Source organism: Crocuta crocuta, unplaced genomic scaffold (genome assembly GCF_008692635.1).
Source record: "Crocuta crocuta isolate KB4526 unplaced genomic scaffold, BGI_CrCroc_1.0 scaffold235, whole genome shotgun sequence".
In the NCBI taxonomy this organism is placed as follows: domain Eukaryota; kingdom Metazoa; phylum Chordata; class Mammalia; order Carnivora; family Hyaenidae; genus Crocuta; species Crocuta crocuta.
The window spans coordinates 10,249,214-10,265,138 of NW_027531285.1; the positions used below are offsets into that span (position 1 = coordinate 10,249,214).

At 37.1% G+C, this 15,925-nt stretch overlaps 1 protein-coding gene across 1 annotated transcript in view; it reads left to right on the forward strand.

Annotated features, from left to right (window-relative positions):
* Positions 1 to 15,925, forward strand: part of INTS8 (integrator complex subunit 8) — a 54,390-nt gene that overhangs the window by 4,878 nt on the left and 33,587 nt on the right. The window contains exons 4-10 of the mRNA XM_077771353.1: positions 37 to 108; positions 1,432 to 1,483; positions 2,765 to 2,947; positions 6,395 to 6,502; positions 7,834 to 7,989; positions 10,462 to 10,562; positions 10,987 to 11,128. Of these exons, the coding sequence (XP_077627479.1) occupies positions 37 to 108; positions 1,432 to 1,483; positions 2,765 to 2,947; positions 6,395 to 6,502; positions 7,834 to 7,989; positions 10,462 to 10,562; positions 10,987 to 11,128 (814 nt within the window). The remainder of the gene's footprint in view (positions 1 to 36; positions 109 to 1,431; positions 1,484 to 2,764; positions 2,948 to 6,394; positions 6,503 to 7,833; positions 7,990 to 10,461; positions 10,563 to 10,986; positions 11,129 to 15,925) is intronic.

Here is a 15,925-nt window from a genome sequence, read left to right on the forward strand (position 1 = left end):
TTTTTTTTTTTTTTTTTTTTTTTGTCTGTTCTTCAGGAAAATTAGGACAATTGTTCAAAGCAGTTTTCCTGTCAAGCAGGCAAAACCTGGACCTCCTCAGTTAAGTGTGTAAGTTGGCAGATGGGACCCTTGGTTGGCACTTTTTTTTTTTTAATGTTTTATTTATTTCTGAGAGAGAGGCAGCGTGAGCAGGGGAGGCTCTGTCAGCACAGAGCCTGATGCAGGGCTCGAACCCACGAACTGTAAGATCATGACCTGAGCCGAAGTCAGATGCTTAAGTGACTGAGCCACCCAGGTTCCCCAGGCACTTTTTGTCATCAGAATTAACTTTTTTTTTTTGCATGTTTTTAATAGCCCCTGGTACCAAAGGAGTAGATTTAGAGGAGGGCACAAGGCCTGTGTGCAGGTAGGTTTGGAAGAGTCAGAAGGGTGACAGAGTCCAGCAGTGCTCTGGCTCGCTAGAGTAGAGTGCTCTGGAAAAAGGAGTGCTTTGTGACTTGTGCCTTTCATCTTAGTGTTAGTTCCCCTGCTCCAGAGCATTAAGATTTTTTTCATTTAATTAAATTTACATGAAGATGTATTTGTTGTATATAGGGAAATTGTTTTAATATGTAAAATTTAGAATATGAAAAATTACTGAAGTTAGCATCTGTGGAGTTTTAAACCTAATTCTGATAATTTTTTTTAATGTTTATTTTGAGAGAAAGAATGTGCAAGCAGGAGAGGGGCAGAGAGAGAGAGAGACAGAATCGGAAGCAGGCTCCAGGCCCTGAGCTGTCAGCACAGAGCCTGATGGGGGGCTCAAACCCATGACCACGAAACATGACCTGAGCTGAAGTCAGATGCCTAACTGACTGAGCCACCCAGGCGCCCCTAAACCTGATTCTTAAACTCTAGGTTAGCAGCTTACCCAAATTTGGAGCTAGAGAGCCTAGTTTCTAACTTGATAGAAATGAGTTTTTGTTGCCAGTAAGGTTTAGTCTTAAATTGAAGGTTTTGTTTTTGTTTTTTTAACACACAGCGAATGAGAAAATAATAGTAAATAAACATCAAAATTGAGTTTTTGGTTTTTTAAGAGTGAAAAGAAATAGTTACTAAAAACATTTTTATTTAAATTCTGCCTCATTTTGAAGAATGATACTTTCATAGAATTTTCAGTCTTTTTTTTTTTTAATTTTTTTTATTTATTTCTAGGAGAGAGAGAGACAGCGTGAGCAGGGGAGGGTCAGAGAGAGAGGGAGTCACAGACTGAAACAGGCTTCAGGCTCTGAGCTGGCAGTCAGCACAGAGCCCGACGCGGGGCTCGAACCCACGAACCGCGAGATCATGACCTAAGAGAAAGTCGGACGCTTAACCGACTAAGCCACCCAGGCGCCCCAAATTTTCAGTCTTTTGAATAACATTTAATTCTTCTCAATCTTTTCTCTTTAGCATGAATCAGATGCAACAGGAGAAAGAACTAACAGAAAACATTTTGAAAGTAGTGAGTATTGGCATCAGTTACACTTTTCTGGGGTGTATTCAGAGCATGTTCACATGCTTCCTCTGACCTTAGGTACGTGAGAGTTGGCAAGGTCTGGAAGCAGTACCGTGTAGGTTTTTATTGTTAGAACGTAGTTTGGTAACAGTTGTAAATCATAAAGCTTTTCAGTGTAGTGCTTTACCACCAATTCTGTTGTCTAATTTTCATATTTTAGTAGGTAAAAGAAATCACAGTTACAGATGATATCTTCATATTTTTTCCAAAAATTTTATAATTGATGTGTATTATATTTTAAAATTACTTTTGCAGTCACAAAGATTTAGCAGTTATTTAAAAAAAATTTTTTTAAGTTAATTTTAGAGAGAAAGTATGAGCAGAGGAGGGGCAGAGAGAGGGAAACTGAGAATCCCAAGCAGGCTCTGTGCTATCGGTGCTGAGCCTCACACAGGGCTCGATCTCACAAACTCGGAAGACCATGACCTGAGCTGAAACCAGGAGTTGGACACCCAACCAACTGAGCCACCCAGGCACCCCTGTAACAATTATTTTTTTAATCTAGTTAGTATAAAAGTGGAAACGTGGGAGTTTCCATCATTTAAAAATGATCTCTGTAATTCTTTACCACCTACAGTGCACCAGAGACACTATGTAAAGTCTAGGGGCTGGGAAACGAGAGAAACATTCTATGTCTATATAAAATTAATATGCTGTAGTATTTTGAATGTTTATTATTTTTTGAGACATAAAATAGACACAGAGCAAGTGGAGGGGCAGAGAGGGGGAGGAGAGAGGCTCTGTTAGCACAGAGCCTGATGCTGGGCCTGAAGCATGACCATGATCATAATCTGAGCTGTAATCAAGAGTCTAAGATGCTTAACTGACTGAGCCACCCAGGCACCCCATTATTCTGTAGTATTTTGAATGTGGGGGGAAAAAACCCTGCATTTTATTTTTGTTACTAGGGCCAACTAAAATGGTGGCTGACACACTGATGCATATAACATTTCTTGAATAAATCAGTGGAAGCAAATCTTTAGACTACTTTTAACTTTTCTGTAAAAAAATAAAAACCAAATGTATCTTTGTATTTTCTGATTTCTAAATAGGAACTTTTACTGTATTTTTTAAAATGTAACTATTTCAACAGATTTAATTGCACTCTTGCTGTGTTAAAAAAAAATCTTTTAATAGCTTAGTACACTCAAGTTGAGTATCCTGTATATGTATTTTGGTTTTCTGTGATATTTGTATTTTAATAATTTGTTTATTGAATTTTTGTAGCTAAAAGAGCAAGCTTCTGATTCTATTTTGGTACTAGAGGCAGCCCTTAAATTAGACAAGGATCTTTATGTCCACACGATGAGAACGCTAGATTTATTGGCAATGGAGCCAGGCATGGTAAATGGAGAAGCAGAGAGTTCTACTGCTGGATTGAAAATCAGAACTGAGGAGATGCAGTGCCAGGTACTTATTTCAGTATTCAATCAGTGGTGGCAAAGTTTTGGAAAATCTTACATGAGATCATTCTAATATTTTAGAATTTCTCCCTTTGTCTTTTTGATTTTGATTTAAGATGCTATTAAAATTTTGACACCTAATTAATTTGTAAATTTTATGGCTTCACTTGAAATTTTTCTAAAAGAAATGGAAGGGAAATTTCATTTGAGTTATGGTCTCTGAAATAGTTTCCCAGTTGTGTTTAGGAGACAGCCTTTAAATACAGAGAATGCAATAAGTATGCAATTGATTTTACAGTTCATTCATATTGTTAGATAATTACACCAAAAAAAACCCAAACCCGAACCCCAAACCAGATATTCTGCTAGGCTTTGAAAAATGTTGGCCCCTAGAGAAAATAGTTTTTCAGGGATCTTCATGTAAGGTTGTTCTGTAACTATGGGCTCTAGTTTCTTTGACAGCTTTCAGTTGATATTGTGAGATCTGTGTATTCGTGTTGTCTTTTTCTCTGCTGGATTATAAACTCTGAGATCTTTTTTATTTTTAATGTGTATTTTGCATCTTCCTCACTTTTAGCAGAGAACGTTAGGTATAACAAATGTTAAAATATTCAGAAGCTTTGTAAAGAGGGCCACGAGGATAGTGTGTTTTATGTTCTGTATTCTCTGTGGGAATTGGCATGTCGTCTATTGTTTTTAAAGTTTGGCAGTTCTTTTTTTAAGTAAATTAGTTAAAATAAATTCTGCCCCCAAAATGGGGCTTGAGCTCACAACCCTGAGATCGAGTCACGTGCTGTATCAACTAAGCCAGCTAAGCACCCCTTGCATGATTTCTTTTTTTTTAAAGTATATTTATTTCTTTTGAGTGAGAGCGCATGTGCAGGAGAGGGGCAGAGAGGGAGAGAAAGAATTCAGGCAGCTCTGCGCTGACAGCAGGGAGCCTGTTGTAGGGCTCAATTCCAAGAACCGTGAGATCATGACATGAGCTGAAATCAAGAGTAGGACACTTAACAGACTGAGCAGCCCCGGCACCCATTGCATGATTTCTTCAGTCACTGTTTCCCATTCCTCAGAAGGGCAGAAGTCGCTATGACCACATGTTGGGAGGTGCTTTTTCAGATAAGCTGGTTGTAGAATTGAAGGTAATCATTTTTTCAGTGCCTGCGGAGATGGCAGTCACAGTTGGAATAGGAGTAATGAAGATTGACAATTGGGAACATCTTTAAATAGTCAATGAAACTTCCATATAAGAGGACTTACGGTACTATATTATCTTATAATCACTGAAAGTCTGTTTAAAAACAATTGGTTATATTTCTGATTTTCATTATCTAGTGGGTGATGCAATCTGCAAAACAAAACAGCCCTTAATAAGACATCTCAGTGTGTTAGGGAAACTGTCAAATATTTTCTTAATTATACAGCTGAGTCCTAATTCTGTGCCTTGAGAGGCAAATTAGCAGCAATACTCATTTCCCAGCACAATATTTAAAGCGTATTCTTAACTAAAACTTACCTGACTCGAAAGGAAAATCTTTAAATTCTTTTCCTAGTAAAACCAAAAATATTTACTCTTCTTCAGGGCAACTTTATTATCAGGCTTTTTGTTTGTTTTTAACCTCTTGACTACCTCTTAATTCTAGAATTTAAGCTTGTTTTACGTATGTATGTGGGACTCAAACTCATGACCCTGAGATCAGGAGTTGCATGCTCTATGGAGCCAGCCAGACATTCCTAGAATTTAAACTTGTTTTAGTGGGGGTGCTTAGCTGGCTCAGTTGGTAAAGCTTTTCACTCTTGATCTCAGAGTTGGAGCCCCACTTTGGGTATAGAGATTTCTCAAAAAAGAAATTCTTAAAAAATAAAAAACCTTGTTTTAATGTTATAATATAGTGATACTTGAAAATACCTTTTTGGTATCTTGTACACTGTCTTTGCCTAGAAAGGGGAATTACATGTAACTATAATGTGTTTATGTATGTGTGTGCATGCGTGTGCTTGTGTGTATGTGTATAAATATCTATATCCTTTTTCTTTCTTTTTTTAAGCTTCTTAAGCACTCTTTGCTCAAGATGGGAGGAAGCATTCTAGAGTGAAAATCAGCTACACATTTAATGTGGACTAAATAGTAGGAAGCAGTGTCCTAGAGGCTGAGAATTCATCTAGATTAGCTCAAGAGGACAGAATATGTGTATATAGTACATATCAGTAAAGAGTAGTTCTGTAATGTGTATCAGAGTGTTAGAGCTTAGGAGTTTGGAGGAGGAATAAGTATCTGTTGGCTAAGATTGGTTTGATGTAGATGGAAATAAAGATGTGGAATGAAGCTTATTTCTAGGATCTGATATGAATTGGGAATTGAGAAGACTGGTGTGGTTGAAATAGAGAATAGAGAGTTTCGAAGAGAGGAGTTAGTCCAGATTCTGAGATTGTTAAAGATCAGCCCATAGGGGTTTGAACTTTCTCCTACTTGGGGGGATAATTTGAAGACTTTTTACAAAAATCTGATTTGTCAGCCCTGTGTAGAATAAAGTTTTGAGGCAGGATATTAGGAGCCTTAGGGATCTGGATTTGAGTCTGGGCTCTGCCAGTACTTAGTTATATGCCTTTAAGCAGACATTATTAATTCTGAGCCTTACTCATGTACATAAAATGTTCAAGTTGAATTAAACAGTCGAGCCTTTGAGTTCTGCATTTGGTGAATCTAGGCATCGAATGAAGGTTCTTGAAGAAATCTACAAATATATATATTCAAGTAGGCTCCATGCCCGACATGGGGCCCAAACTCACGACCCTGAGATCAAGAGTTGCATGCCCTATCAACTGAGCCATCCAGCTGCCCCAGGAATTCGCAAGTTCTATGAGTACTTTTTTAGTTGTCTTTTTCTATCCTTTCATTGTCATTAATTCAGATCTTTCTCAGTATTCAGTCTGGCCAGTCACCTACTCTTCCCCACTTTGAAAGAAGTGTAGATGAATAGAGAATCCATCATGATGGTGAGTAGCAGTAACAGTGACGGCAAAATCTAGTTGACATGAGCAGCCAGAGCAAGAGTATAGCCGCGCTCTTGGTGTTAGTGCTGGTGAATTCAGGTGAGGAGAGCTTCGGAGTCTAGTGTTGAGATGATGACTGTGCTCACTGGGTCAGTTTTGGCTCTCTTCTTGGCTGTTTGCCTCCCTTGCCCTTTTGTTTTCAAAGGCTGATTCTTTGGCCATGTAATTCTGCAGGCCACCTGAAATCTTAACATTTAAATCTTTTTTCTCTTTAAATCAGTCCACTGGATTCTGTTGCTTCTGACTAAGAATATTGACTATTTCATTGCTCGCTGAAATTTGGAGTTTTTTTTCCTATACATGTACTTGTGTTTTGCTGAGATAAACATAATTTTGAGTTTTGTCAGCTCTTCAGTTCATGAAAAATTACTAAGCACATTGGTATTCATTACCATTTTAGGTGTGTTATGATTTGGGTGCAGCATACTTCCAGCAAGGCTCTACAAATGCAGCTGTTTATGAAAATGCCAGAGAAAAATTTTTTAGAACCAAAGAACTAATTGCAGAGGTAAATACAGTGATAACAGGCACATCATATTCAGTCCTTAAAAAGTCTAAATATGTTTTTGGGTTTAATTTTTCTGATTATTAAAAAAACAAGTATTCATTGTAGTACATTTGGTAAGTTTTAGAAAATACTAAAAGCATTTTGAAAACCTGTATTACAACTGCCTAGAAATTACCCTTTTTGCCATATAAGCTTATTTTCCTCCAGGTTTCATTCTTTGTTTTTATACAATTAAGGTTATATTAACTATTAACTATATATACTATATTATCATGCCTAAATCTTTGAATAGACGTTTAAAGATCTTCTGTGTAGTTGTGCTGTAATTTACTTCATTTCTCTGTTTGGACATTTATGTTTACTGTTTTTATTGATCATAAAGCTATAATCTTTCTATCTCCAAGCATAAAGTTTGTTTTTGGTTTTTAGATACTTGCAAGTTAAATCCCTACAAGTAGAATCATCATGTCAGTGGTTATTAATTTTGTACAGGCTGTGAAACCTAAAACTAAATTGCTTTTCAGGTACTCGGATCAGCAGTGAGGGTTTTTTGTTGTTTTTTTTCCTCCAGTTGCTAATTTGGTGGGTGAAATACACTAACTTTAAAACATTTGAATTTCCTTAATTCCTAGTAAGGGTGAACTTTTCATATGTTTATCACTTGCATTTTTCTTCTTATGATTCTGACAAGTGAATTTAAAAATCTATAACTAGGTTTTTGTTTGGTGCCTAGAAAAATTCCCACGTCAGTCTTTCCTCATCAGAGAAGTGGATTAAATGCTCAAGAGATTTGCTTTAAATCTGTTCTAGATCTTTTGGGAATCCCCATTTTACTTTGTCCAGGCAGCTCATCAGATTTGCTCTCTTCTTACGTATTTTTAAATATTTTAAGCTTGTTTTAAACAGTGTTCACTCTTTGATAATTGTCATACCTACTTAGAGTGATGCTGATGTTTACCTTTTGTACGTTGGCCTGAAAACTCTCAACCAGGAGTCGCCAAGTTTCTGGTAAAGGACCAAATAGTAGGTATTTTAGGCTTTGTGCGCTACATACAGTTTATGTTGCATATTGTCATTTATTGCTGTTTCCCCTTTACAACCTTAAGTATGATTCTCAGCTCAAAGGCTGTATAAAAATAGGCCACAGGCTAAATGCCTGTGAGCAATAGTTTGCTGACCCTTGCTCTAAACTTTAACCTTTTCATTTTTTTATGGTTCTTCCAGGCCTGAATTTTCCATTACATTTTCTTGTACTGTTAAAATGCATTGAATGGGTACTCTACTGTTTCTGTTACATCGATGGATAATGATGTATACCTCTTACTTTACAGATAGGTTCATTATCTCTTCATTGTACCATAGATGAGAAGCGGTTAGCAGGCTATTGTCAAGCATGTGATGTTCTTGTACCTTCTTCTGATAGTACATCTCAACAGTTGACGCCATATAGTCAAGTCCATATTTGCTTGAGATCTGGCAACTATCAGGTAAGATATCTGATGGGGATGTAATAGGGTAATTGGAAAGCTTTGGAAGCCAGACAGAGCTCATTTTAGATTCTGGCGTCACCATTTACAAGTCGTATGATTTGGGGCAAGTAAAACTGTCAGATTGGTCTATAAAATGCTAATAAGTACCCCATTTCAAAGGTTCCTTATGAGAATCAAGTGAGAAGTTATAAAATCTAAGTAGCGCATGGTAAAGAGATTGATTCATTGTTGATAATTTTTCTTGAAGGTATAGAATTTGCCTGTGTTAAGTAAATTCCTCAAGAAACTGTAAGCAGGACTTTTAATTTTTAAAATTATAGGTAAAGAATTGTTATTTTTCTGAACCTTAAGTCTGGTGTTTGGCTTGAAATTGTGGCTTTTGTAGCCCAGCCTTTTTAGCCACTGCAATATTAAGACTGAGGGTAAAGGTGAGCAAAGTGCTATTTGTATGTTTGGATGCTCTATTCTAGAGCCTGCTTTACCAATGGGCCTGGTTATCATCTTTATTTTACCCATAGAAATGGCTTAAATTAGTCTGTTTATTGCCTCTTGATATATATATAGAAATATATATATTTAGTTTCGTAATGAAAATCACTGGGAATTAGAAACTACTTTTGAAGAGCGCCTGGGTGGCTCAGTGAGTTAAGCGTCTGTGACTTCCGCTCTGGTCACAATCTCACGGTTCGTTAGTTTGAGCTCCACATCGGGCTCTGTGCTGACAGCTCAGAGGCTGGAGCCTGTTTTGGATTGTGTGTGTGTCTCTCTGCCTCTCCCCTGCTCACACTCTGTCTCTCTCTATCAAAAATCATAAACGATAAAAAAAAATTGTACTTTTGAAATCTTTATCAGAAAGCCTTCATGCTAGAAAGTGAATAGTGCCTTCATGTTGCTTCACTCCAAAGTAGCAGTCATGAAATGACAAAGCTACAGCCTTTCTTTCTTTATTTTTAAGGAAAAAAGTTTTTATTTGAGAGAGAGTGTTAGTTGGGGTGGGGCAAAGACAGAGGGACAATCTCAAGCAGACTCTGTGCCAGCCAAGAGCCCATGCAGGGCTTGAATTCATGAAACCATGAGATCATGACCTGAGCCGCAATCAAAAGTGGGGTACTTAATCAACTGAGCCACCCAAGCACCCTGTTTTTAAAAGTATTTTTTATTTATTTTTGAGAGAGAGTAGGCGAGGTGCAGAGAGGTGGACAGAGGATATGAAGCAGGCTCTGCGCTGACAGCAGAGAGCCTGATGTAGGGCTAGAACTCACAAACCATGAGATCATTACCTGAGCGGAAGTCAGATGCTTAATTGAGTCACCCAGGCGTTCCTTAGTATTTTGAAAAGTTTGTTGTATGAACTTATGTTTAAAGTGGGTGAGAAGAATTTTTTAAGCTTCTAATAACATACCTGAATTACATCTTTATTTAAAATACTTATTTTGGGGGGAGAGAGAGGGATAACAAGTTGGGGAGGGGCAGAGAGAGGGAGACACAGAATCCAAAGCAGGCTCCAGGCTCAGCACAGAACTCATTGTGGGCTCCAACTCAAGAACTGTGAGATCATGATCTGAGCTGTAGTCGGATGTTTAACCGACTGAACCACCCAGATGCCCCCTGAATTTCCTCTTATTGATGGATTCTTCACCTCCTTTTTGGTCCATGGTCTTCAATTTTAAAAGGTGGAGTTAGGGGGCAGGTGGGATTTTTACTCTCAATCTTAATTTTAAAATTTTAGAAAAGACTTGTAGCAAGCTATGTTCATGATTTTCTTCAATATATATTTTACATTATAGAAAGACTTTTTTTTTTCTTTTTGGAAAGACTTTTAAAGTAAACAAGCTTTGGAGCACCTGGGTGGCTCAGTCTATTAAGCGTTTGACTTCAGCTCAGGTCATGATCTCGTGGCCCATGAGTTCAAGCCCTGCATTGGGCCTTGTGCTGACAGCTCAGAGCCTGGAGCCTGCTTCGGACTCTGTGTCTCTGCCCCTCCCCTGCTTGTATTCTGTCTCTGTCTCAAAAATAAACAAACATTAAGAAAATAAAATCATAGAGGGGAAAAGTAAAGCAGCATAGCATAATGGTGAAAGGAACTCAGGCTGCCACCTTCTGACGTTGGGCAGATTTCTCACCTCCCTTGCCTCAGTTTTCTAATGTGGGATGTTCTTCTGGGCAGCACTAATTCTAAAGAATTTAGAGCGGGGCGCCTGGGTGGCTCAGTAGGTTCAGCATCTGACTTCAGCTGAGGTCCTGATCTCACAGTCCTTGAGTTCGAGCCCCACGTCAGGCTCTGTGCTGACAGCTAGCTCAGAGCCTGGAGCCTGTCTTCAGAGTCTGTCTCCCTCTCTCTCTGAACCTCCCCTACTCACTCTGTCTCTTTTTATCACAAATAAATAAAAACATTTAAAAAAATTTAATAAAGTAAACAAGCTTTGCCATGAGTTTTGAATTGGATTAAATTTTATGTCTGTATTCTAGGATGTAGTAAAGATTTTTATTGAAGATAATTTAACCTTCAGTTTACCTGTCCAGTTCCGGCAGTCAGTACTAAGGGAACTCTTTCAGAAAGCTCAACAGGGGTAAGTAAGTAAATTGAATTACTTTCTTAGTCTTGAATAAAAGAGCAAATGCATTTTGGGTTTATAAAAATAGACCTCCAATTACCTGTAAGTCTGTGACGGTACTTTCATCTTTGTTTGTATATGGGAAATTAACATAGCCAGAAGAGCTACTTTAATGTTCATCTGATCCATTCTACAAGCACTGGGGGGACAAAAATTAGAATTTGATTCTATTACCTAATCTGTAACTAAATTGTCCCTTGACCGATTAAAAACTTTGTTGTTCTGTGCTCCCCTGCCCTTGAATTATACCTGCATAACCTAAAATCTTACCTCTCAAGAATAAATAACTCATTCTTGTGAATTTAGTTCTGTGAAATGTACCTTACTTTTTTTTTAATTAAAAAGAATGTATTAGTAGATCTACTTTTGTATTCTACAGAAATGAAGCTCTAGAGGAAATCTGTTTTAAAGTCTGTGCCTGTAACACAGTCCGTGATATATTGGAAGGTAGAACGATTAGTGTTCAATTTAACCAGCTATTTCTTAGACCTAATAAAGAGAAAATAGACTTTCTTCTTGAGGTAAGACATTTTTTTCCCTTTTTGATTCATAATTTTGCTGTAAGCTTACCAGTGACCTCTTAGTTGTCAAATCCGGTGCCCTCTTTTCTGTCTTCATTTGACTATAATAATCGATACTGCTGACAGACTACGCTCTCCCACCTTCTCTTCTGCCAGAGCTCTTTGCTTGGTCTCTGTTACTGCATTTTCCTTTGTCCTTCATGGAGACCTCTTTTGTTCTTCTTTCAGTGTTTCTATTTATAGTAGTTTCCGTTGTGGCTCACTTATCTTCTCCTATCCTTTTTATTCGCATTTAAAGCTTCAGTCATCTGTTGATTCAGCATTCCCAAATTATAATTCTGACCTCTCCTGTGAGCTCCAGAATCTGTGTTTGTGTTGGGTTTTTCTATGTCTATCTTTAACTGTCTTAATATAAGAGATATTGAGAGAAATACGTAAAGCATAATTGATACCATTTAGTCAAAAATACTACATTGCCAACATTCTATAACTCCTTTTTTTTCTTTTTAAGATTTTATTTTTACGTAATCTCTAAACCCAATGTAGGAGCTCAAATTTACAACCGTGAGACCGAGAGGCACATGTTCTGCTGACCGAGCCAGCCAGGAAGCCCTCTGGAAGTCCTTTTTCTGCTCTTTACCAGACCCTCCATCTCCCCTTGAAAAAGCCCCTGTCCTGCCTTTTGTGATCATCATTTCCTTGCTTTTCTTTGTACTTGTATCACCTTTGCATCCTTAAGGGATATTCTTTAATTTGCCTGTTTTGAACTTTGTATAAAAACATACAAATGTATTTCTTAATTTTCCTTCACTAAACAGGTTTATGAGCTTTTTTTCCAAGTTGTATGCATTTATAGTTGTTTTTTTCATTGTTGTGTTACAACATGACTGTCCTGCAATTTATCCATTCTTCGGATGACATGTTGTTTACATAATGTAGATGGCTATTTTGTTGGAACATTATTATATGTATATCTTGGTGCACACATGTATCAGATGCCTAGAGAAAATCTATCTCTAACATTACTTTGTAATATCAGTGTTTTTGTTGCTAGTTTCCATGAGAGCTCTCATTGGTCACCATCACTTGGTATTGTCGGATTTACTTATGAGGTCATTGTATAATGATTTACTATTGAGATTTCAAATTCCATTTCTCTTATTGCCAGGCAGCGTTTCTTTTACTTTTTGCTCATAATGAAAGTGGAACATCTCGTTTTTCTATTGGATTGTCTGTTTTTGTTTTTGTCTTTTTTTGGTACAAGTTCTTCATATATTTTGTCCTTTACTAATTTTAAGTATTGCAGATATCTTCTCTTGAGTTTGACTTCTCTTTTAACTTTCTTTATATTGTTTTAAAAGCTCTTAATTTTAGCATAATGAAATTTATCAGTCTTTTCCATAAAGGAAAAGATTAGTGAAGTCTCTCTTGTTTAGGGAAACTTCTCCTATCCTGTGGTCATGAAGATGGTCTTATATCTTCTAAAAGCTTTATAGCTTAGCCTTCCTTTCACATTTAGGTCTTTAATCCACTTACAGTTAGTTGATTTCTGTGTGTCATGTGAAGTAGCTGGTCTGGTGTCACTTTTTCATCTCCTAGGACTATCCGTTTTCTTCTAGTACAATTTTTTTTTTCATTTTTAAAGGTTTTTTTTTTTTTTCTTTTTTGAGAGAGAGCATGCACCTACATGGGTGAGGGCCATAGAGGGAGAGAATTCATCCCAAGCAGGCGCCGCACGGTCCTCACACATCACATGCAAGGCTTGATCTCATACACCTGAGCCAAAATCACGTCAGATGTGTAACCAGTTGAGCCACCCACCCAGTTGCCCCTCCGCTACCAGTTTTTTGGAAGTGCTTACCTCTGCGGTCTGTTGAGTGTCCATACATGTGTGGGCCTGTTACTGGGCTCTGTTCTGTAGCACTTTTCTGTTTGTCCACAGGTCAGTATCCGTATGTCATGATTACATTTAAACACAAGCCTTGTTTTTTAAAGTTGTATTGGCTTATGTTTATCCTTTGCATTTCCTTTGCATAGACTCAGATTGTCAAGTTCTGCAAATAAGCCTTTTGGGTTTTTGCTTGAAGCTGCATTATGTTTAAAAACCAGTTTGAGAAAAAGTAATATCTTCATACTGGAATTCTAATCTTTGAATTAGTCCAGTTCTTGATTTATTTACACATTGATGTCCTTTGGAGCTTTATAATTTTTTACATAGAAGTCTTTTTTGTTTATGAACTTGAAAATGAAAGTAGTTTATGCATTGGCATAGAGGTACAATTGAACTTTGTATAATTTTGCTTCCAATTACTTTGCTAAACTTTTTTTTTTTTTTCAAGTTTATTTTTGAGAGTGAGTAAGAGCACCAGCAAGGGAGGTGCAGAAAGGTAGCCCATTTTTCCTGATTAGTTTTAAGAGGTTGTTTTATAAGAATTTGTCCACTTAAGGCAAACCATAAGAGACTCTTAAATTCAGAGAACAAACTGAGGGTTGATAGGGGATGGGGAAAAGGGGAAAATGGGTGATGGGTAGTGAGGAGTACACTTGTTGGGATGAGCACTAGGTGTTGTATGTAAGTGATGAACCATAGGAATCTACCCCAGAAACCAAGAACACACTTTATACACTGTATGTTATGACAGTAAGTTATATTTAAAAAAATAAAATCAGAAAAAAACTGATACAAAAATTTGTCTATTTAATCTAAATATTTAAGTTTATTAAGTTTTTTAAATTTAAATGATCACAGCATTCATTAAAGATGCCCTATTTCATGTTTTAATTACTTAAGAATTGAACTTAATTAACATATTTGTTCTATTTATTAAAAGTTAACACCTATTCCCTATGTTTCATGACATGTTTACAGTGTATCACTATGTATGAATAAACTGTTAAGAAAGCATATTTGAGTATTACTTATTAATATAGTGTGGAGCAAAATTATCACAGCGTAAATATTTTATACATCAAGATGCTCTGATGTGATATATGCTGTTAGGGTAATCTGTTTGAGTATAGTATTTTTACAATACTCTTTCTGAGCATGGTACTTTAAAAATTACTATTTATTTTTTACCTTTTAATTACAGTTTCATTGAGGTATAATTCACATATCCTACTATTCATCCATTTAAAGTGTACAATCCGGGCCTAAGTAGCTTAGTCAGTTCACTTTCTGACTTTGGCTCAGGTCATGATCTTGTGGTTTGTGAGTTCGAGCCCTGCTTGGGGCTCTGTGTTGAAAACTCAAGAGTCTGTAGCCTGCTTTGGATCTGTGTCTCCCTCTCTCTCTGACCCTCCCCTACCCATGCTGTCTCTCAGAAATAAAAACATTAAAAAAAATTTTTTTTGAATTTAAAAAAGTTAAAAGATGTTTTTAAAAGTATACTATCCAGCGATGTTTTAGTATGTGCCTAGATTTGTATAGCCACCACATCAGTCAGTTTTAGAACATTTTCATCCTCCTTCTACCTCACACTAAAATCTCTGATCTATTAGCAGTCATCCCTCATTTCCTCCAGTCCCCATAGCCTCAGGCAACTACTGATCCACTTTTGTCTCTCTAGATTTGCCTGCTGCCTATGATGGACATTTCATATAAGCAAAATAGGTGGTCTTTTTTTTTTTTCTTTTTTCTGGTTCTTTACTAAATGTTTTCAAGGTTCATCCATGTTATAGTATGTATCAGTGCTTCATTTTTTTTTTTTAAATATTTATTTCTAGGAGAGAGAGACAGCGTGAGCAGGGGAGGGTCAGAGAGAGAGGGAGATACAGACTCTGAAATAGGCTCCAGGCTCTGAGCTGGCAGTCAGCACAGAGCCTGACGCGGGGCTCGAACCCACGAACCGCGAGATCATGACCTAAGCAAAAGTCGGACGCTTAACCGACTAAGCCACCCAGGCGCCCCAGTGCTTCATTTTTTTATGGCTGAGTAACAATTATTAAATGGATATACTATTCATTTTTGTTTTTGTTTTCTTAAAAAATTTTTAAAATATTTTTTTATTTATTTGTGAGAGAGAGTGAGCAGGGGAGAGATAGAGAGAGAGGGAGACACAGAATCCAAAGCAGGCTCCAGGCTCTGAGCTGTCAGCACAGAGCCCAACGCGGGGCTCGAACCCACGAACTGTGAGATTATGACCTGAGCCAAAGTCGGACGCTTAACCGACTGAGCCACCCAGGTGTCCCACAGTATTGTTCATTTTGTATGTCAATCAGTTGATGGACTTGAGGGTTATTTCCACTTCTTGGCTATTAACGTATGAATAATGCTGCTGTGAATAGTCTATGATTATTTTTTTTTTATGTTAACGTATTAGAGACTATTTGACAATTTCCTTAGGTTAGAGACTTTGATACTGATTGCTTTATTTTGGCTTCTTGTAAGTAATCTATAGGAGAAATCCTAATCTGATGAATAAACTCAGAATATTATGAGACTGTTGTAGATAACTAATTTCCATAACGTGTTTGTTCTTTCATTTCACTGATTAGTTTTAAAACCTTGGTTACTTTCCTAAACATTGGTTCTATATATTTTAGCTGTTACTGATCATTTAGCTCTAAGATGAATATCCTCTCTTTTGACTGGAGCTACTGCAGAGTCCATCACCTCATATAATTGGTTAGCATACTTTATACGTTCTGGGAGAACGCTATACCAGGCTAGGTAGCGGCTTCTTTATTTCATATAAATGACTGCAGTTGTTGAAATGATCACATTCTACTCCCTCTCCCCATGATGATTCTTACTCAGTCTCATCTTTTAAATTACTTAACCAAATCTGTGATTGA